We start from the raw sequence: 21,328 nt of genomic DNA on the forward strand, positions 1-21,328 counted from the left end.
TTCTAATAAAAAGAGTTCATTCAGCTTGATCCTATGCATGTTTACTTGGAAGTAAGTCCCAATAAGTTCAAAATAACTTGTTTCCAAGTATGTGCACAGAACACTAGTGTCTGTGTTTTATAAGTCTCATGCTTTGCACCATGTAAAATGACAGCTAGAGACAAGCACAAGATCATACCAGAGGACACCAAATTACAGTTTGAAAAAAAGACAGCACTGCAAGAAGTCATCATTACTAATGACTATAATGTACAATACTGGGCTGAAATCTTTTTATTATGGAATATTTCATCTTCCAAACTGTTCAGAGACAATGTAGAAATCCAGTGCAAGGGATTGCTCATGCTCCATTCTTTACCAGAGGGGCACAATGACACCACCACAGACAAGGTCGAATGTTGGAGAGATGTGTGGCATGCATGATGCTGTAAATGTCAAGTCTGTTATTGGTTTGGAATGTATAGAATGCTGAAAGAGCACATTAACCCAGGTTATAAATAAATCAATGCAGCTACCCAAATGAAAAATTAATATCCCTTTCCCCACATCCCACCTCTTCATAAATACTCTTGAACATGACATAGGCCTGCTTATTGCAAACAGCATCATAAATGCAGCTATGATAATCTTGCCACTAGCAACTCCCTGCTGATTGCAAAAGGAAGTTCTGCTTAAAGAGTGATGTCACTCTATGATCCAGACACCATGTAGCAGCAGACTGCAACAGCACAACCTATAGCTCACTTCATAGGGAACAGTGCCCACTACCTCCTCTCTTAAATCACTCTTGCTCCTTATCTAACTGAAACTGGTTTCTAACCAAAGGCCAGTTATGACACCCTCTCATCAAATCTAACCATTTGCCCCTGTAATCCAGACAGCACAGAGTTCTACCATTCTGCCTCCCTCCCCCCCATTAGAGGCTTCAAGTCTCAGAGTATTAACTGTATAAACAAAAAAAGCAGGTCATCTCTGAAATCCATAAGTGATGTGTGTATATGGGGTGAGGGTGGGGGAGAGACAGGAGAGCAGGAGGGAAGATGGAGAATGAGAGAAGGATCCCTTTCTGTTAGACGGAGGATAATGTGCTAACCCATTAAGATCCACTCATAGCAGAGGATTTCAGGCAAGAGATACTACAGGATTCTACTCACACACTGGCTCAAATCACCCACGTGCTTGGGTTTTTCAATTTAAAAACAAAAACAGGACACTTTCCCTACTTGCAGGCAAACAGAAATGAGTTTGCTCAGCTGTGATCCTCGCCCCACCCATTCTTTCCCCCCTCATCCCCCTGTAGCCTTGGGCCTAAGGGCAGTAAAGATCAAAGATCAGCTGAAGACAAGTAATGCCCAGATCTGTATCTGGCATTACATTCTATCGGTACCTGAATCTCAATCTGGTGCCCCAAACTCCCTCTCTCTACTAGTTTCACTCATCTTTCACTGGCACCCATTGCCTGTTCTTCTGGCCCCAGATGGCCTCAAAGGACCCCACTGGCCATCCTTCACTGGTGCCCTCAGCCCCTCTCTCCCCTCTCCTCCCATTACCCAATCAAGTCCAACCCCATCTTGCCTGTCCTCCCACGTCTTTCACTCGATATGTATGAACCCCATCCCTTAAGCTCCCCCTTGCCCCTCTCCACAGCAGCTCCCCGCCCCACCACCGCGTCTCTGGGGTGCCTGCCCCCCATCTCCAGCGTCACTCTACCCACCAAGGACCCTTCTCCATGACTCCCACCCTCCCCTCACCCGTAGGAAGGGATGAGGTGGGGGGGCTGAAATGACCCTCGGCGCCGCGCAGAGCCGCCCTGTCCCGAGCCCGAGCCCCTCCCGCGTACCGTCTGAAGCCCTGGAAGGACGAGGGCCAGGACATCCTGGATTTCTTCAAGCCGGGCCGGTGGCCGGTCTCCAAGGCGAAGGACGCGCGGTCCATGGCTCGGCAGTAGAGGTAGCGCTCCGTGTCCGAGTAGCCGCGGGCCCGCACCCTGCCGCCGCCGCCGCCGCCTCCGACCACGCGCCCCCGGGAGGCTGGAGGGAGAGGAGGGGGCGGCGGCGGCGGCGGGAGAGGCGGCGGCGGGCACTGGGGCGCCTGCGGCTGGTGCACGAGGAAGTGGTGCTGCTGCCGGAGCTGATAGCGGCAGTGGTGCTCGTGGCGCCACAGATGCTTGGGCGCCGGCAGGCTCCCTCCGCCGCCCGCTGGCCCCTCGGCCAGGCTGGGGCGGCTCTCCTCAGCCTCCATGCTTGGGCAGCCGGGGCACGCACGGCCAAGGCGCGGCGGCGAGGGCTGCGACTACTCTGTTGTTGTTCTCTGCCAGCAGCCGGGCTTGCTCGCAATGGCCCCTCCTCGCCTGCTGCTCTTCCCGCTCAGCCCGGCTTGGAGGGGCGAAGAAGCCAACTGCGCTCCTGCGGCTGCCGCCGCCGCCGCTGCTGCTGCTGAAAAGTTGGACAGCTCCCTGCCGGCGGCGGCCAGCCAGACGGCGGGAAAAGGAACTTCCTCTCGCTTCGCGCGCTCTCTTCCCCGGCCGCTAGGAGGCGACGTTGCCCGGCCTCATGGCAGCCGGGGCAGCCTGCGGACAAAGCTCTCGCCGGCCAGCCTACCCGCCCGCCCAAGCCGGGACGACCGAGCCTGGCCGGGGCAAGGAGGAGAGCAGCGGGCAGAAAGCGGCGACGGAGCTTGAGGCTGAGAGCAGCAGCGCCGGCGAGCGCGGAGGCTGCGACCTACGAGGCGTTTTCCAGCTCCATCGCCTCGCCTGGCTTCCCCTCCCTGTCTCGGAGCAGCTCCCTGGAGATGATCGGCTTCTTCTGGTTCGCTTTCTCTGTTCGCCTTCATCAGGCTGGCATGCTGCGGCTCGTCGCTGGCGTTGGCTTCTAGACAGACCCCGCGCCTCGCCTCGCCTCCCCCGCCCCCGCGTGCGACTGGCACTTGGGAAGGGACTTCAGGTTGCAAAGTTGCACGAAGTAGACGGCGCCGCTGCTAAATGGAGGCTGGCTTAGAGGGAGGGGAGGGAGAGGGACGCAGCGCTTCTTAACTCCTCCCCTTTCAACCGATTTGTTTGTTTGTTTGTTTGTTTAATGTGTTGTATTCGCAGTTGAGAGAAAGCGAGAGGGAGCGAAAGAGGAGAGAGGGAGAGGATTGGTCCAGAAAGCCTCCATAAAGTCCAAAGTGCTCTTCTCCATTATGAAAGTTTCCCAGGCTTTTATGCCCCACCACTGCCTCCTTTCTCCCTGGCTGCCAGTGCGAATGAATACGGGGAACCTTTCATTAGCGATTCTGAGCCTGCTGTTAAAGAGTGAAGGCTGGGTCCAGCTTCCCCACTGTAACCACTAATTTCATTCATTCATTCCGTTTCTATACCGCCCTTCCAAAAATGGCTCAGGGCGGTTTACACAAAGAAATAATAAATAAATAAGATGGCTCCCTGTCCCCAAAGGGCTCACAATCTAAAAGAAACATCAGATAGACACCAGCAACAGTCACTGGAGGGATGCTGTGCTGGGGGTGGATAGGGCCAGTTACTCTCCCCCTGCTCAATAAAGAGAATCACCACATTAAAAGGTGCCTCTTTGCCAAGTTAGCAGTGATAATTTCAGGCCTGAACAAAATGACATAGAACTTTTTAAAAAAGAAGAAGCTACAATGGGTTCAGCCAGGGGCGTACCAAGGTTGCAGTGGGCCCAGAGACGAGATTTTAAAATGGGCTCCTCACTGCCTTCCTCTCCTCCCGCCCCGATGTCTCTGCTAACTATCCCAACTAGCTACAAGGTGTAAATAACAGCAGAACCAACTAATAAAAACAGAATCAATGAAGACCTTTAATCATTGCACATATATTTTTATGGAGTTGTATTGTATTTTGACTTTTGTAAAGCAACTAATCTTCATCATCAATCATCATCATCATCATCTCTCACTGCTTGGCATTAACTGCAAGCCTACTATTTAGAAGAACATTGTAACTCTATTTTAGGACTGGGAGGTCACCTTAGGGCTACACCCAAATACTTCTCCTCATAGTAAAATTTAGTAGGACCTCCTCCCAGGTAAAGCCTACCCAAGGAATGGTTTATAATGAAGTAATAATAAAGGACTACCTTTCTCAAGGCTTCATTTCAAAATAAGGATATTGCTGCTCTTCCAAGGGTTAGCAGCTCTCTCCCCCTCCCTATTCCACCTCCCCAACCATGCCAAGTGGAAAAGTTTACTTTTACAGAGGCGCTGAGTCAGCTTGCCACTCAGAGCAACATTTTTACCCCCTCAGCAGCCAAATGGATACTGTTAGGGAAGAGGCAGGTGCCTTTAAAGCAAGCAGAAACAAGTTAAGGGTTGGGGGCGCAAACATGCACACGAGGACTCCCACCTCGTTCTCCAGCTTGTTTTTCTAGCTCTCACCTTTGAGGAACTCAGAGGCTTCCACTGCTCAGAGGCGGTGAGTGGGGCTGGCTCCACCCGAAAGCGGGTGCAGAGCTGCGTAGAGGCACGGAAAGCTGTCCCCGCACTCATGAGTGCTCCCCAGAGCTGCGACTCCAGCGGCGGATACCCCACCACCCTGCCGTACTCAGCAGCAAGAAGAGAGCCAGCATGGTGTAGTGGTTAGAGTGCTGGACTAGGACCAGAGAGACCCGAGTTCAAATCCTCATTCAGCCATGAAACTAGCTGGGTGACTCTGGGCCAGTCACGTCTCTCTCAGCCTAACCTACTTCACAGGGTTGTTGTGAAAGAGAAACTCAAGTATGTAGTACACCGCTCTGGGCTCCTTGGAGGAAGAGCGAGATATAAATGTAAAATAATAATAATAATAGTGAGACATGCCCAGAAGAAAAGGAGCCTCAGCTGTTATTGTGGCTCCAGAGTCCTGCTGCTGCCACCCACTGGGGGTTGCGCTGCTGCCGCTGCAGCAACCAGAAACGTCTTCCGCACTGCCAGCCACATGGGATGGAAGTGAGCGCGCGAAGGAGAAAAGAGGAAGCCGAGGGCTTCGGGACCGAGTAACCGGCCTGACTGGCGGAAAGAGCCTCATTTTTATGCCCTTTCAGTGTAATTTTAATTTGATGTTTGTGGTGCATTGTTTTCATCCACATATACTTGTTTGTTGCTTTGAGCAGCCCTTTAGAAAAGTGGGGTGGGTGGGGGGAAATGTTGAAAAGAAATCAATATAAACAAACAAGCCTACCCTGGTTAGAATGTGCATTCAGATCAAAACTGGTGTTTCCCCCCTTTCTGTCTCACATGCATACGTGTGCATACAAATATCATCCCATCAAAGGCGTTTCTAATGGGTCGGGTATATTAAAAAGCCTTTAACCTGAGAACAAATTCAGCATTTCTGTTTAATGAGCACACTTGGATTAGCCACAACAACCCAGAAGCCTTCATTATGATCCATAATACATTGCGTTAAAAGTTAATGGCACTGGCATGCCCTGTTTAAAAGAAAAGCAACGTGTGTGGGCGATCTGTTGCCAGAAGCAAATGCCTTTATTAAAGGCAAAGGCACAGAGCTACTTTGGACTTGGCACTTACAGGAGTCAAGTTGCACCCTGGAGTACCCTTTCCTAGCAGCGCCTTAGTTTGCTGGCTTCGCCTCGCCTGGGTGTGTGCGGGAGAGCCTCCCATTTCCTTTGCTCCGTTGCCTCTGTGTGAGAGAACGGCTACTCCCTCTCTTTGCTGCCGCCTCCTCCTCCTCCTCCTCCTCCTCCTCCTCCTCCTCCTCCTCCTCCTCCTCCTCTCCCCCTGCAGATTGCTAAAGGAGTGAAATTCTCTGGCGATGGTTGCTGCTGACTTGCCCTCTCACCCTCACCCTCTGAGTAATGAGGCTGTCCTAGCTCGAGATGATGAAAAGGAGAGAGCGGGGAGAAAGAAGCTGCGGCTTCCTTCTGGTGCTCTGGGGACTCCTTTTTTCCTCTTCAGCAGCGTCACGTGCCAAATCACATCCCGGCACATTCTGCTGGGCTTGCCCTGGCCAGTCCCCACAGAGGCGCAAGGAAGTTCTTGTTTGGATTGCGAAAGAGGGAGGAGCTTTGTCCCTTCACGCTGCTCGGGTCCCTTTGCCGGCCAACGCTTCCCTCCTCTTTGTTTGCCCGCCAGCAGCCACAGCGGCGCAGCAGAGTTGTTGCTGTCCGAGGGCGGCCGCCTGTGCCAGCAGAGCAGAAGTGAGGGGCCTCTTGGGGGGCCCCTTGAGGCAGCCGGGCAGGGAGACAACAGTCTCCCCTTGCCTAATGAACGGTACACCCCTGGGTTCAGCTTAAAGATATACTCCAGACAAGCAAATCAGATTTCATTTTAAACAATAAAATACTCTAAAATAAACTTGTTTATCAAGTGGACTGACACTGCCAGAAAGGGGGCTTGATCCATCTAGCTCGACACTAGAGATGTGCACGAATCAGTCCGCAGGCCATGTTAGAGGCCTGCGAACCGGTTCGCTGGTCCGGCGGTCCAACTGACCGTCGGCTCAGGGGGGTGTTGCTTTAAGGGTGTGGGGGGGTTGTACTTACCCCTCCCACCGCTTTCCCCCCTCCGGCGCTCCATTTGTTAGTGCAAATTTTGAGGCGGCAGCAGTCCTTCCTGCCACCCCTGCCCCCTTCTTGTCTGCTAAATGCGGAAGTAAATTCTACACATGAGCCTGCTGTGACGTGCGTGCGGCGGTGGGCGCATGTGCAGAATTTACTTCCGCATTTAGCAGACAACAAGGGGGCAGGGGTGGCAGGGAGGACCGCTGCCGCCCCAAAATTTGCACTAACAAACGGAGCGCCGGAGGGGGAAAAGCAGTGGGAGGGGTAAGTACAACCCCCCCCCCGCCCTCAAAGCAACACCTCCCCGGCGACGGGCCACACCTCTGCGGTCTGTGCACATCCCTGCTCGACACTGCCTACAAGGACTATCAGTACCCCTCCAGGGTTTCAGCCAGCAGTGTTTCCCACGGTCCCACCCCTACCTGGAGGTACCAGAGACTGAACCTAGAACCTGCAGGTGCTCTCCCACTCTGCTACTGCTTATCTCCAGTTGGTTTCCTGTCTCCACCCCCAGCACAGCATCCTTCCAGTGCTTTTGCTGGTGTCTATCTTATCTTTCTCTTTTAGAGAGTGAGCCCTTTGGGGACAGGGAGCCATCGTATTCATTTATTTATATCTATGTAAATCACTTTGGGAACTTTTGCTGAAAAGTGGTATATAAATATTTGTGGTGGTGGTGGTTGTAATTCAGCCTACCTGTGACTGGAGCAATATTTGAGGTTCTGATGAGGTACAACTTAATAGATACGCTGTTAGAATGCACAGCTCCTTTGAAATTTCATCTTGAACATATCCAAGGATGCTGACCTTTGACCTTTACTGTGAACCTTGCCTCTTGCTCTCCCCTTACCTAAATGTGATTGCCCCTGCACATGGGGCCCCACCTAAGGAGGCAGTCAGTCAGTGATGTGATGGTCCAATGGCTACATTACAGGTGACTCGAAACAAATAGTCACAGGTGAGGCTACTAGGCGATTCCAGGCCACTCACTCTCCTTCTCAGCCACACACAGAGGGTGAAGACTCTGATTCAGACATTATGCTGTGTACACTCATACATGTGCCCTTCAAATGCATGCTAAAGATAGTACAAGTACTTCTGTACCTGTATTTAATAGAACATGTGAATGACTGTACCTGTGTACACTCGTGGTACCAGTGTTGAACATAAAATGTGAATGGGCCTATTATGGTGGAGGTATGCACTCTGCCCTGAGCTCCTTGGAAGAAAGATAGGATAATATTTATTTATTTATTTATTTTCAATATGTCATATTTACTGTATACGCTGCCTGTTATATACACATCTAGGCAGTGTATATCTCATCTCTAATATGATAGGTGAGATGGATGTGTTTGGAAGTGGGCTTCTGCATACATAGTCCAAGAGCTCCACACCAAATTATTTACTCATAAGGTCAAAAAAGATTTGGCTATCTGGATGTCTTATATAGGCTATGACATTTCCAAACCTTCTAGTCTTATGAATAGCTATAAAGAATGATTTGAAAACTAGAATTCAGCCTGGGCTCCAATTAGTTCCTCTTTTCTGGGTTCCAATTTCTTTCTGAGAAATGCTGAACAGACAAGCCTCTTCAGCAAAATTGGAAAAACAGCTTAATTCTACTCAGAATTTGAGCACTACTCTTCACAGCAAATATACATTATACATTAGAAATTGTTTGGATGGGAAATGTACCAGGCAATTTAATGGAGGGGTTAATGCCTGACTATTCATAGGTCAAAGTAGATTACACCATAATTGTTTTGTAGTGTTCACATCACATTAAAGCTATAGGCTACTACTCAAAGTCCCAGTTTAAGCCAGTCCAAGGATCAATCCAAGAATTTGCACATATCACAGATGACCTTATGACTTTTACTATTACTTTGTTATGCAAAGTAGTTTGCATAGAAAATGTTTTCTATTTTATTTACTACTGCTGCTGCTGCTGCTACTACTACTACTACTACTAAAAGGTAAAGGTAAAGTGTTCCGTCAAGTCGATTTCAACTCCTGGTGCCCACAGAGCCCTGTGGTTTTCTCTGGTAGAATACAGGAGGGGTTTACCATTACCTCCTCCCACACAGTGTGAGATGATGCCTTTCAGCATCTTCCTATCTCGCTGCTGCCCGATATAGTACCAGCAAGGATTCAAACCTGCAACCTTCTGCTTGTTAGTCAAGCATTTCACTACTACTACTACTACTACTATTTTATTTATGTGGTCAGCCTTGTCTTGAAAGGGCTCACCATTTAAAAAAGAAACACAAGGTAGACACAAGCAGCAACTACTAGAAGTATGCTCTGCTGGGGTTGAACAAGGCCAGTTGTTCTCCTCCTGCTAGATATATGAGAACTGCCACTTTGAAAGGTGCCTCTTGTGTTCAGTTAGCAGGGACTTTTCTCCTCTTGGATCAGCAGACTCCCATTCCATATGTCAAACTGCTTTTGAAATTCCCCCAATTCAGAGGATGAAGGCACTGAGCTATATCCTTGGGTTATGATGGAGGTACTGCCTCAGGCCCCCCAGATTTTCCTGGTGTGGCCTCCTGGTATCGTATGGCTGTCTGGGATCTGGGTGGAAGAGTCTCATCCCCTGAAATGTCTACCTTGCCTTCCAATTGGGGAGGTCCTGGAGGTCATGACACTAGGTTGGGAATGGAGCTAGCCACCACTGCCTCACTGTGTTCAGCATTCATATGCCTGGAAAGGGCTATACTCACTAAACTAGTATGCCTGAAGTTTCCAATACACATTAAGTGGATTTCCAAAATATCTCATTCTTCAAAGGAACTGAACAGTGTTGACTAAGTTCATACCTAACCATGCAATGTGGTCGCCGATTTCCTGTGGTTACTTTCCATACCTTCCCAACAGCATTGGAATGAGGGAACTATACTGCAGATTATGAGATCACATGGGAAGTACCGAGTCAGTGGTGCTCACTACTGATGTGGCCTCTGACTTCAATGTGGTTCTTTCAGCTTGGTCCTTCACTCCCCGCCCACCACCATTTGGTCCCCTTATGTGTGCGTTACTAGAATGAGAATGGAGTGGGAAAGCAACGCAAGAAAGTGACGACCACATTGCTCCAGTAATGTATTAACTGGACCGGAGTCGATATTATTCCAAGAACATGTTTCCTTTACTGAACTCTTTCTGAAATCCACAGAAGTTCTCACTGAAATCTAGAGAATATTCATTGAGAACTTCAGGCATGGTAACTCAGTGACTCTGTATATTGCACCATATCCAAATGACAGCAGCAGCAATTTCCTGCAGCTGATAATGGAAAATGAATTCAGTAGATAATCGCCACAGAAGTCAGCTGAGCACATGAATTAGTAAACAGGAGAAGGCAAGGACTTTAAATCACTGAGGCCTGATTAAAATTGAAAGATGTAGGTACATGTAGAATGTTCAACTTCAAGCAAAGGGAACAAAGAAAGATATCACTGACAACAAACTAACATGTTTTCAAAAGTCTTCTTGGTTGACAGAGGGCGGGGGGGACCAACAGTATATTCTTGTTGAATCTGACATGATCCCACAATTCACAAATGGATCCTATGCATGTGTACTTATAAGTCTCACTGAGCTCAGGGGGACTTACTTTCTGACTCACTATGCATGGGATTGCAGCCAATATGCCTTTCCTCAAGTCAGCTGTGTTGCTTTGTGAACAAATGAGAACATTGTTATTTATTTATCCCTGCAAGGGGGAAAAAATTGTGTTTACTTAGATCAGGCCTGCTCAACTTAGCCCCACCCCCCAGCTGTTTTTGGACTACAACTCCCACAAGCCTCAGCCACAGTGGCCAGTAGCCAGGGATTATGTGAGTTGTAGGCCAACATCTGCAGGAGGGCCGAGGTTGAGCAGCCGTGACTTAGATGTTCCGAAAAGTTTGGGTATGCCTAGAAATCTTAGCTTTCCCCCTTTTGAACAGCTGACTCCCCAACTCCATTTTACAAGTTGTTTTTTAAAGTCCCCTTAGTTTTTAAAAGTGCTTTTCCATACAGTTACAAAGACAACACACATGCTCAATGCCATCTTAGATGATCAGAACTAATTATGCAGTTGGTGTTGGAGATATGATTCCATAAGCATCGATTCTTAACACCAGCAGAGGCAGAGAATGTAGGACTGCTCCCTTGTTTGCTCTGTACTATCAGTCTCTGTTCTAAGTCTGCCCTGATTGGTAGACTAATATTTTAAGGGCACTCCACTTCTTTGTTATCTCTGTTCCTTCTTCTTCCTTCCACCATGAGGTAGCTAGTACAGGGTGCAGGCTTTCTATCTAGGTTTGTAACTTATTCAAATAATCCTTTACTTGTTTTAGCCCTTAATCAATTATTTCCAGATCTCCTCCCTGAGCTCTCTCCTCATCAAACTGGGGTTCTCTGCTAAATAAGGGGTTTACTCAAATACTCCCCTACAGTTAGACCATGGCCATATTGTAATTTCAGCTTTAATGTAATTGGGCAAGTTGGTTTGGGCTTAATTTATTCAATTATTTTATATCTGTTTCCTGATACTGTCAAGGAGATTACAAACAAGATTTTAGATTATTATCAAGTATTACCAAGATTTCTAGAAGAAAATCAGCACAATGGAGTCACTTCCAGCAGCAACCCTGTGGCATAGTAGCAGAACTATCTACGGATGGTTTTATGTGTTAGCATTGCCTCTGCTCCACAGTCAGCTGAGACTGTGATATAGCACAGACCATCAAACACACCTTTCCTATTGACAATAGAAGTGCAGTGCAGCAGGAGCACAGTGGGGTATTATATTAATCAGGCCCTCTCCGGCACATACTAAAAGAGGCTTGACATACATGATGGGGAAGAAATGTTCAGGCCTGGACTCTGGCAGATTCCAGAGGAAAAGAAGCCTGGAGCAGAGAAGCAGTCACCAAGAATGCCTCTCATACACGTCACTGCTGTGTTTATTTGATGTGCACTTGGCAGACTGCAGCTATAATCTGAAATGCCCAATGAACTACCCCACACAATTAGTGATGGGCAAATGCCCATTAGTTTGATTTGGAATTATCAGCTTATTGTAGGGATGTGCACGAGTCGTGACTTGAAGCATGATTCACAACACATCCCCCAGCACCTTTAAATTGGAGGTGAGCAGGTGCATACCTGCTCCTCCGCCACTCGCCACCACTTCCTATATTTGGTCAGCAACCATGCTGACCACGCAAATGGCCACGGCACATGCGCGGAGGCCATGTGCATGCCGGCGTCATGCTAGGGCAGCTGGGGAGAGCGCCGCTAGTATGCGATGATAGCTACGAGGTGGTGAGGGGAACCGCCACCGATATCGGAAATGGTGGTGAGTGGTGGAGGAGCAGGTATTATCCGCTCTCCTCCATTTTAAAGGTGCCGGGGATGTGCTGTGAACTGTGAATCATGCACATCCCTAGCTTATTGTCTAAGTTGTAGACTCTACAAGCTTACTTAGTGGATTCGTGGGGAAAGCTCTTCTGTTTCAGATAATCTCTTGGCTTGTAATGTTGGTGCATGTGTGCTGATGGTGTTGTGGGGAATCGCTCTCGGCCACACGCATGCAGCATCGGGGGGTTCCTCAACATAGCAGCCAGTACACAGGGAAGAGAAGCAGCTATACTGCCCACTATGCAGTCACGGGAGAGCAGGGCTACTGGTGTTTTCATGCCACTGCAACAGAGCCACCCAGATCCCCAATGGCATGGCAGCTTCATGAGAGGGGAAACTCTCCAGAGATGAGAATTCCTTCCCCCAGCAGAGCTGCAGCAGCTGTCAGGAGGTATTTAGGGAGTAAGGGGCTACTGATGAAGGGAGCAGGTGAACAGAGTTGGCAGCATTAGCATCTAGAGAGGCACTGCCCTCCTAGAACCCCGATAACTCTGACAGAGACAAAAGTGTAAGAACCTTCACACTTACTACCTGTCATGATCCACTCAGGTTCACCCAGGGAGGAATCAGGTGCAGAGACAGATAATTTTGTTTTAGCAAGTTGCACTCAAGGATTCCTCCAAGGAGCCCCCCTGCCCGGAAGAGGAGGGCCCTCCTCGCAACCCGCAAGGACACCTCACTAGAAGCCAACCCAAGCCCAGAAGAGCCTCACAGGCCTGTTGGCCCCAGGGGAGACCCCACAGGATCTCTCCCAGTGCGCAAATCCCCAACAGGGTCCCTAGGAGACTGCCCAGAAGCACAAATGAGCCAGTCACCCAACCAGGCCCTTCTTTACCTCCCAATGATTCAGACCCTGAGGAGGCTCTCAGCTGGCCTGCTCACTGCCATCAAAAACCACGGGAGGAAGTATAAGCACAGCAGAGGAGCTCTCGTCTGGCAACTCAGCCAGGGTTTTCTCAGAAGGGTGTCCTCAGGAGCAGAGAGGTGTGTGTGTGTGTGTGTGTGTGTGTGTGTGTGTCTGTCTACTCAAGTGTAAGGGGACAGCCAGACCCAGCCTCAGGCACTTATGAGGCAGCACACAGCCTCAGATCTTCTGCCTTTATAAAGCCCATCAGAAGCCACCTCTTGCTGCTGGAACAACAGCTCAACTAGCTGCTGCTTCTTTCAGCTTCCAGAGCTGTTCCCTGCTCCTCAGTCTTTAGACTCTACTCACCCCATCTACAACCCCTTCACCTAGCCTCTGAGCACTCCTGTACTCCTGGATCTCAGCTCCCTTGCGTTGCTACCTACTGAATCTTGCTGCTTGCGTTCAAGACCTCACCTGTAAGGAAGACTCTGCTCCCTGGTGGTGGTATATGACACGCCCCCTTTAATCTACCCTGAGCCAAAAAGGGAGTGAAGTACATAGAAGGGGCAGGTAGGAAGCCCCATATGTGTGAGACACATGAACAGGAACACACTGCTGTTTGGGGGCTGTAGTTTGGCCTCACCTGCCCTACACTCACCCTGTACTCTCAGTGGAGGCAAGTTAGGACCTTCAGAGGCCTCCCCAATTTATAGAAGGGCTGTTAAGGAACATGGCTGGGGTTTGGAGCTGATTGGGGGTGACAAACACACAAAACATTTGTAAGTAATGACCAAGAGAACTGATTTTCCTGCATAGAGAAGGTCCTTGCAAAACAAAAGGCTGCTTGATCAGGTGATCCAATCAATAGCTCACAGCACTCAAGAGTTTAATCAAGAGTAAGGAGCTAAAACCTTTGTGCACATACCTAGGAAGCAGCCTGGTCAGCCTGAATGCAGACTGGCATTCTGAGTCAGAGAGGAATTCTGAGAGAAGTGATACTTGATTCGTAATACATCTGAGCATTTGGAGTTGAACAAATTCATGCTTCAGACAGTGGATGTTGCGAGCATCACTACTTGTGATTCCTTGCACAAGTAATTATGCAGTAATTAATATTGGTTGCAGAGACTGCAATAAAGTTAAAGTTAAAGGATTATGCAGCCGTTAGCCATGTGAAGCATCTAGCTGAACAGATTTAGCAATAGCAATAGCAATAGCACTTACATTTATATACCACTCTATAGCCGGAGCTCTCTAAGCGGTTTACAATGATTTTAGCATATTGCCCCCAACATTCTGGGTACTCATTTTACCGACCTAGGAAGGATGGAAGGCTATAACATAACATTTAGATGCTATAACATTGATTTTCTTCTCACAAGCTCCTTGCAAAATGTATTTGCTTAAGAAAAATAAATAACTGTTCTACATATGGAAAAAAGCCCCCCTGGTTTATGGATTGTAGCAAGTGGAATATGGATGAGGAGGTAGTGTCATGTCCAGAGAATGTATATCACTCAGGGCTGGTTCTTAAGAGCTTCTTTGTTCTCAGGAGGGAGTACCTCTGTACAAAATGCACCTGAATACATTTTAACCTAGCTTCTCTGTATAATACAGATGGGTAGGGAGCCAATTCTGGACCCAATTCCTATATAAGCACTTTTTAAAAGGAAAAATGAGATTAGAAGTATCCACAAACACACTTCATATCTGATGTGTGCATTTTACACTAAGAGGAGGAAAACTTTCTTAGGAATCTGCTCAAAGTTCTGCAGAAACACAGACAGCACACCTATCTGTGCATACTGGCTGGATGGAAGAGCCCTTGGAAGCCTTATGTAAGTCTTTAGGAACATAGGAAGCTGCCATATACTGAGTCAGACCACTGGTCCATCTCGCTCAGTATTGTCTACCCAGACTGGCAGTGGCTTCTCCAAGGTTGCAGGCAGGAATCTCTCTCAGCCCTATCTTGGAGATGCCAGGGAGGGAACTTGGAACCTAGATTCTCTTCCCAGAGCGGCTCCATCACCTGAGGGGAATATCTTACAGTGCTCACACTTCTAGTCTCCCTTTCATATGCAACCAGGGCAGACCCTGCTTAGCTAAGGGGAAAAGCTGTGCTTGCTACCACAAGACCAGCTCTCCCCTCTCCTCTTTTTTTCTTTGTGAAACCATGAACACTCTTGGGGTGTGTGTGCGGGGGGTGGGTGGGTTATACATGTGAAAAACAAATAATAATCTGTAATAAAGGTTAACTTTATAATAACTGATAATTACAGATTTTGCCAACTGTGAAAAAATTAAAAATTATCTTACACATAGTTTCCCAACTTTTTCTTATAAATAAATTAGTGGCTGACATGAGGAAAAGTACTCAAAGTAGTTCCAGTGAAATTAAAAAGGACAAGCAAGACATTGCCTAACTTATTTTACTTTCAATGGGACTACTCTGAATAATTTCCTTCATCATGTCAGACAGTGCTTCTAACTATTTAGTGCAGTTAAATCGATACAGTCACATTTGAAGCTCTTTCTCTAAAATATTATTAAAGAACTTCAAAGATTTTATTTCAATACATTCCTAGCTGAGAATGACCATTTTAAATTATCATAGTAATCGGCTAGAAGAAACCAACAGAATCAACTTGAACTATTTTTAAGTCTCTTCACTGAGACTAGCTAGGAGAAAAAATAATACACAGTTCCTTAAAAATAGGCCCCGTTCAGTTAGTTCTACCAAAAGCCTTGTAATGTTATTTTCACGCTGCTTTGTTAGAAAGAGGCTGATGGCCTAGACTCCCTCAGGAATGGAAATCAATCAGTTGTAACAAATGCAATTCCTTCTTGGAACGATGTTAAGACAATAATATTTTGGTATTCATATTTGCATTATGATTGGACAGTGCTCCTTTAGTCTGTTTCAAGCTGGAGTATTCCTGTTATCGACTCAGTTTAATACATGCATTCACTCTGAATTTTCTAACATGATTTGGAGATGCCTTGAGATTAAGAAGTGGATCAGTGGCAAGCATTTCATAAAGACAGCTTTTGACAATGTTGAGTCTGATATGTACCAGAAAATTTTAATAATTTTAAAAACATGTTTTATAATTATTTTATTCTATTGTTTTCATTGTGCTATGTATTTTAATCTGTGACTTTTAAATATTTTAAATTTTGTTCACCATCTAGAGATGTACATATCAGGCGGTATAAAAATATGATAAATAAATAAATAAAATACACTGAGAGGATTGTGATCAGCCAAAACCTGCAAAAAGTGAACAGTAGACCATAAGCAGAGTGGTATATAAACAAAATGATTTGATCCTGGACAGAAAATCCAGATTCTATAACAAGAAAAAACTGTATTATGTGATCTATGTAATTAGTCAAACTGAGCCAATGTGCAAAATTTCTTATTTTGCATAATTTACACTGCAATCCTATACAAACTGATTTGGGAGTATGTCCATTGGACTCTGGAGCTTGCTTTCATGTAAACATAAGTTGCCTCTTTCATTGAGTCAGACTATTGCACCATTTAGGGACGCTTACAGATGAACTCCTTGTCACTGCTTTCCTGCTTAGATTCACAAGCAGAATTGCACCAGTGCTTCCACACCAGTGTGTTTTTGTGTGCTTTCATAGCACAATGTCCCATCCACATGAGCTGACAGTCCATAGCGTAACATGGTGTGACTGGCTCTCTGCCTTTTACCCTTTCTGTTTTGTTGTATCTGGAAATGAACACTGAACAGGTCAAAACACCTCAAAACCAAGCCTGTCAAAGAGATGACACTGAAGTGCTAACTACAGTTCACACATGCTGTCACTGTGCAGCACTAGTACTATTTTTTTTAAAAAAACCATTCAGACTTTCTGCATTGATAAAATGCAGATGTACATATCAGGCGGTACAGAAATATGATAAATAGATAAATAAATAAATAAAATGTGGCAATATAAGTGTAGGGAATATACTAGTGGATGGATGATGATGTCAGGGCTAGCCCTAGGGTCTTTAGCACCCTAGACAAAGTTTGACTTTGGAGCCCCATCAGCCAAGAAGCATGGAGCTCCATGAGGTCAAATGATCAGCCTGCATAGAAGATCAGAGAATGACTAGCCCACCACGGTTTGAGGAGACAGTGGGAGAGAGTTACCAGTCTGTTATGGGGGCAAAAAAAACCCTTTGCTGTCGATCTGAAAATCCAGTCGGAGACTATTTCTTTTTGGAAATGAATACTGAGGCAGGCATGTCATATTCATAGGAACATAGGAAGCTGCTATATACTGTGTCAGACCATTGGTCCATCTAGCTCAGTATTATCTTCACAGACTGGCAGCGGCTTCTCCAAGGTTGCAGGCAAGAATCTCTCTCAGCCCTATCCTGGAGAAGCCAGGGAGGGAACTTGGAACCTAGGTGCTCTTCCCAGAGCGGCTCCATCCCTTAAGGGGAATATCTTACAGTGCTCATACATCAAGTCTCCCATTCATATGCACCCAGGGTGGACCCTACTTAGCTAAGAGGACAAGTCATGCAAGAGAGGGAGTGCAGCTTATGAGACTAGCTGTTAGTTGAGGCTGAGGTGCAATGAGTAAAGACTAGATTTTGGGGTTCAGGGTGCAGTATTGCATACGTACATGATTACACCACTGTGGAGTACTTCAGGGGTGCAATACAAGAGGGAGAGAAAGAGTCATTGGCAGTACCATAGTCTGGCACTGTTTATGTGCCCGTCCCGCAAGAATTATGCCCTAGGCAATCACCTAGGTCTTCCCAATGAATGGGCTGGACCTCTGAGCCCTCCTGTAAAGAGAGTGTGGACAAGGTGAGACAATCCTGGACGAAAAGTCCTGTCTGGATGTGGCCTTGCTCAATATTGTATATAGTGACTGGCAGCAGTTGTCCAGGCCTGGCTGGAGTTGCCTGGCTGGAGACATCACATGCAAAGAAGGTGGTCTACTGCTGAACTATGGTTGATCTTCATTTGGATGCTGCCCAAATCCTTGTACTGTTGGTTTGAATTTTTTTTTAAACTATTTTGCATAAGTTACTATGGTTTTGCTGGTTACAGAGAGGGGTGAAGAATTACTAAGGGCATTGAAAACCTACCCCGAACTCTGGGGAATCTTAAGGCCAAACTAGCTGTGGCATTGAATATGTTGTGGTCTGGTTGGGGGCTAATTTTTAGTTTTGAAGAGCAACCACGTAGGTCCCCAATTTGGATCAGGACTGTGGCATGTAGGCACTAAACACTATACTTCCATGTAGGTGACTTTACTGGTTTTAAAGTTTGCCCATGCTGAGACTCCTACAGATCTACACAGTTTGCAGCCTACCAAGCTCAATATAGCTTGCTAGCAATGTATTTTGGATATACGCTTGGAACTGCAAGAAAAAAGCAATTGTCAGGCACCTTGCAGGTCTCAAAACTAGGGGACATCATAGTTAGTGGACTATAGTTTGTGTGGTGGGTTAGGAACATAGGAAACTCCCTTATAATGAGTCAGACCACTGCTGGTTATTCACACATGGCCATATTCCTTGGGGTATCTGAAGAGCGAATCTGCTTCACAGCAGATTGACTCCCTGGCAGATCTTTTCCCTGTGTAGGGAGAGAGGGCTTTAAAAAGCGAGAGAGCTTTTTAAAAATAGTTTGACAACTAAGAGCATAACAAGTTGCCAAACAGCTGGATCAACCACTTAACCCTTGCCTTTGTGAGTGACTTCCTTCATGACATAATATTTAACCCCCCACCACACACACACACCTAACATAATCAGCTTAGACAACAAAGGGGTTCAAGTTACATCTGTTCTGCATATCTAAAGCCTATGTAAAGCATGGCAAGACACATTTTGCAGTCTGTGCTTGTGTTTAACTCAGGAATTTCTCCCTCCCCCTCCCTCAACAGAGTATCAGTCAATCTGCAACAACAACAATAACACACCGCCCCCGCCCCCCCAGTGCTTACAATTGCAAATCACTTGGAGCAGACCATACTCAAAACAGCTGTCAAACTCCCTTTAGAACATAAGAACAGCCCTGCTGGATCAGGCCCAAGGCCCATCTAGTCCAGCATCCTGTTTCGCACAGTGGCCCACCAGATGCCATTGGGAGCTACAGTCAGGAGTTGAGGGCATGCCCTCTCACCTGCCATTACTCCCCTGCAACTGGTACTCAGAGGCACCCTGCCCTTGAGGCAGGAGGTGGCCTACAGCCCTCCAACTAGTAGCAGTTGATAGACCTCTCCTCCATGAAGTCATCCAAACCCCTCTTAAAGCCATCCAGGTTGTTGGCTGTCACCACATCCTGTGGCAGAGAGTTCCACAAGTGGATCATGCGTTGTGTGAAAAAGTACTTCCGTTTGTTGGTCCTAGACCTTCTGGCAATCAATTTCATGGAGTGACCCCTGGTTCTAGTGTTGTGTGAGAGGGAAAAGAATCTCTCTCTCTCCACTTTCTCCACACCATGCATGATTTTATAGACCTCTATCATGTCTCCCTGCAGTCGTATTTTTTCTAAACTAAAAAACCCCAGGTGTTGTAGTCTTGCCTCATAGGAAAGGTGCTCTAGTCCCCTGATCATCTTGGTTGCCCTTTCACTGAGTTAGTTTTGAAAAATGCCAGTTTACTGGCATGACCAACCCAAACATAACAGAGAAAACTGCAGGGCAAAACAGAAGCCCCGGGATTGTTTCCAAAAGCCTCTGAAACTAGAAGTTTTTTGTAACTGGAGATACTTCGCCAGAATTTGCAGCCTCCATTGTGGGGGTGGGGGACAAAAAGTCCTGTCTGTCCTGGTAACTGATAGCCCGCAGGGACCTGGGGTAAATCCAGCTAATATGTGGGCTGGCATACTCCAATCAGGAGTGGATTCGAAATAAAAGCCGTGTGTGAAAAGCCTCTTGGTTCATCTAGCTCAGTATTGTCTCTCCACTAACTGGCAGCAGCTTCTCCAAAGTTTCCAACAGGGGTCTTTCCCAACCCTACCCAGAGATGCCAGGGATTGAACCTGAGACCTTCTGCGTGGAAAGCAGATCTAATATTTCTCTACCACTATCCTTGGAAAATGGATTATCCAGTCCTAAAAAAAATGAATTTAACTTGAAATGCATCTTGTGAGTGATATCTGCATAACAGTGTTACGTTCTGAAGGTGTAAAATCTGTAGAGTAAACAAATTGCTTGTATCTCATTTATCATATGAATTCCTTGCACCTCCTCAGGACTGCCCACTGTGAAGATGTGTTGGTTTGCTTACTACATAGATAAATGATATGCATATTGCCTATTGTGTTCCAAGAGCAAAGGGGGTGGGGGCGGAGGGGAGCAAGGACAGGCTTGTATGAATGTAAGCAAAATGTGGGTCAAACAGCTGTGAAAACTGGTCACTGTAAAAAACAGAAACAGAGAGGAGACAAAAATAGCTGTTGTCAGAAAACACACAAAAGATTTGCTTCTTGCAAAGCATTCTGAATTGCACAGTTTCAAGAGTTATAAAAATAGCTGCGAGGAAGGGGTGTCTATGTTTCCTTGATGAATAATTAGAGCCCCAGATGGTTGTCCTTCTTAATTGTAGTCAGGATGTAAAATTGTCTTGGATTAATTTACACTTTCAAAATCTGTCTTCAGAAGGCAATAGACAAAAACCATGAAAGCTGTGATTCTGCTGGCATTTCTAATTTTAGCAGAATCAAACAATTACCCCCCATCTTTCCCCCCACCCCCATCCTCCACACCCTGTATACACTCTATAGATGATATTGTGACGTGGCTGCCAAATCCTGTGTATTGATAAGATCCTGGCCAAAAAGGCACCTTTGTTTAGCAGGGGGAGAGTAACTGGCCCTATCCACCCCCAGCACAGTACCTCCAGTGACTGTTGCTGGTGTCCACTCTATGTTTCTTTTTAGATTGTGAGCCCTTTGGGGACAGGGAGCCATTTTATTAATATCAATCAATCAATCTTCTATGTAAACTGCTTTGGAAACTTTTGTTGAAAGCAGTATGTAAATATTTGTCATTGTTGTTGTAATTAGAACATTACGGTTCTTGCTGAATGGGCATGTAGGGTGTCATTTGCTTCAAAGTCAATGGGGATTCTAACATTGACATCAATGAGATTATCCCCTTTCACTTTGGCCATATTTGTCCACTTCTCAAAACCATCTTACAGCCAACACTTTTAGACCTCCTTTGATGCATCTATTCTGGATTTGAAATGGAAACTTCATCATTATTGCTTTTGTTTCTAATAGAGCATCTGTGCTAATGCTTATGCATTTATTCGAGTACTCATTAAAACATATTACGGTATTGTGCACTAATGGCCTAATGTCGTTCCTAGACAACACCATCACTTCCTTGTACTTTACATGTATGGCACTCTGAAAGAACCCTGAAATATTTTCCTGGAAATGCTTTTAATCGTTCCACATGGTCTTCCATTTGAACAGCAATTTGCAGAAATAAATATACTGTAATACATATACAAGACAATAACTTTTAAGCATATTTTCATTTATAGAATGTTAGCAAAAATTGCATC

The 21,328-nt window shown here is 46.4% G+C and overlaps 1 protein-coding gene across 9 annotated transcripts in view; it reads right to left on the reverse strand.

The window, feature by feature from the left end:
- PDE4D (phosphodiesterase 4D) overlaps window positions 1–21,328 on the reverse strand; it is a 990,732-nt gene that overhangs the window by 610,407 nt on the left and 358,997 nt on the right. The window contains exon 1 of one of the 9 annotated variants that reach the window (XM_053289920.1): window positions 1,841–2,924. The exons of the other annotated variants lie outside the window; for them this stretch is intronic. Within the exon in view, the coding sequence (XP_053145895.1) occupies window positions 1,841–2,241 (401 nt within the window). The 5' untranslated portion in view covers window positions 2,242–2,924. Of the gene's footprint in view, window positions 1–1,840; window positions 2,925–21,328 lie in introns of those variants that run through there. 9 annotated transcript variants of the gene reach the window in all.

This window comes from Hemicordylus capensis, chromosome 2 (genome assembly GCF_027244095.1).
Source record: "Hemicordylus capensis ecotype Gifberg chromosome 2, rHemCap1.1.pri, whole genome shotgun sequence".
In the NCBI taxonomy this organism is placed as follows: domain Eukaryota; kingdom Metazoa; phylum Chordata; class Lepidosauria; order Squamata; family Cordylidae; genus Hemicordylus; species Hemicordylus capensis.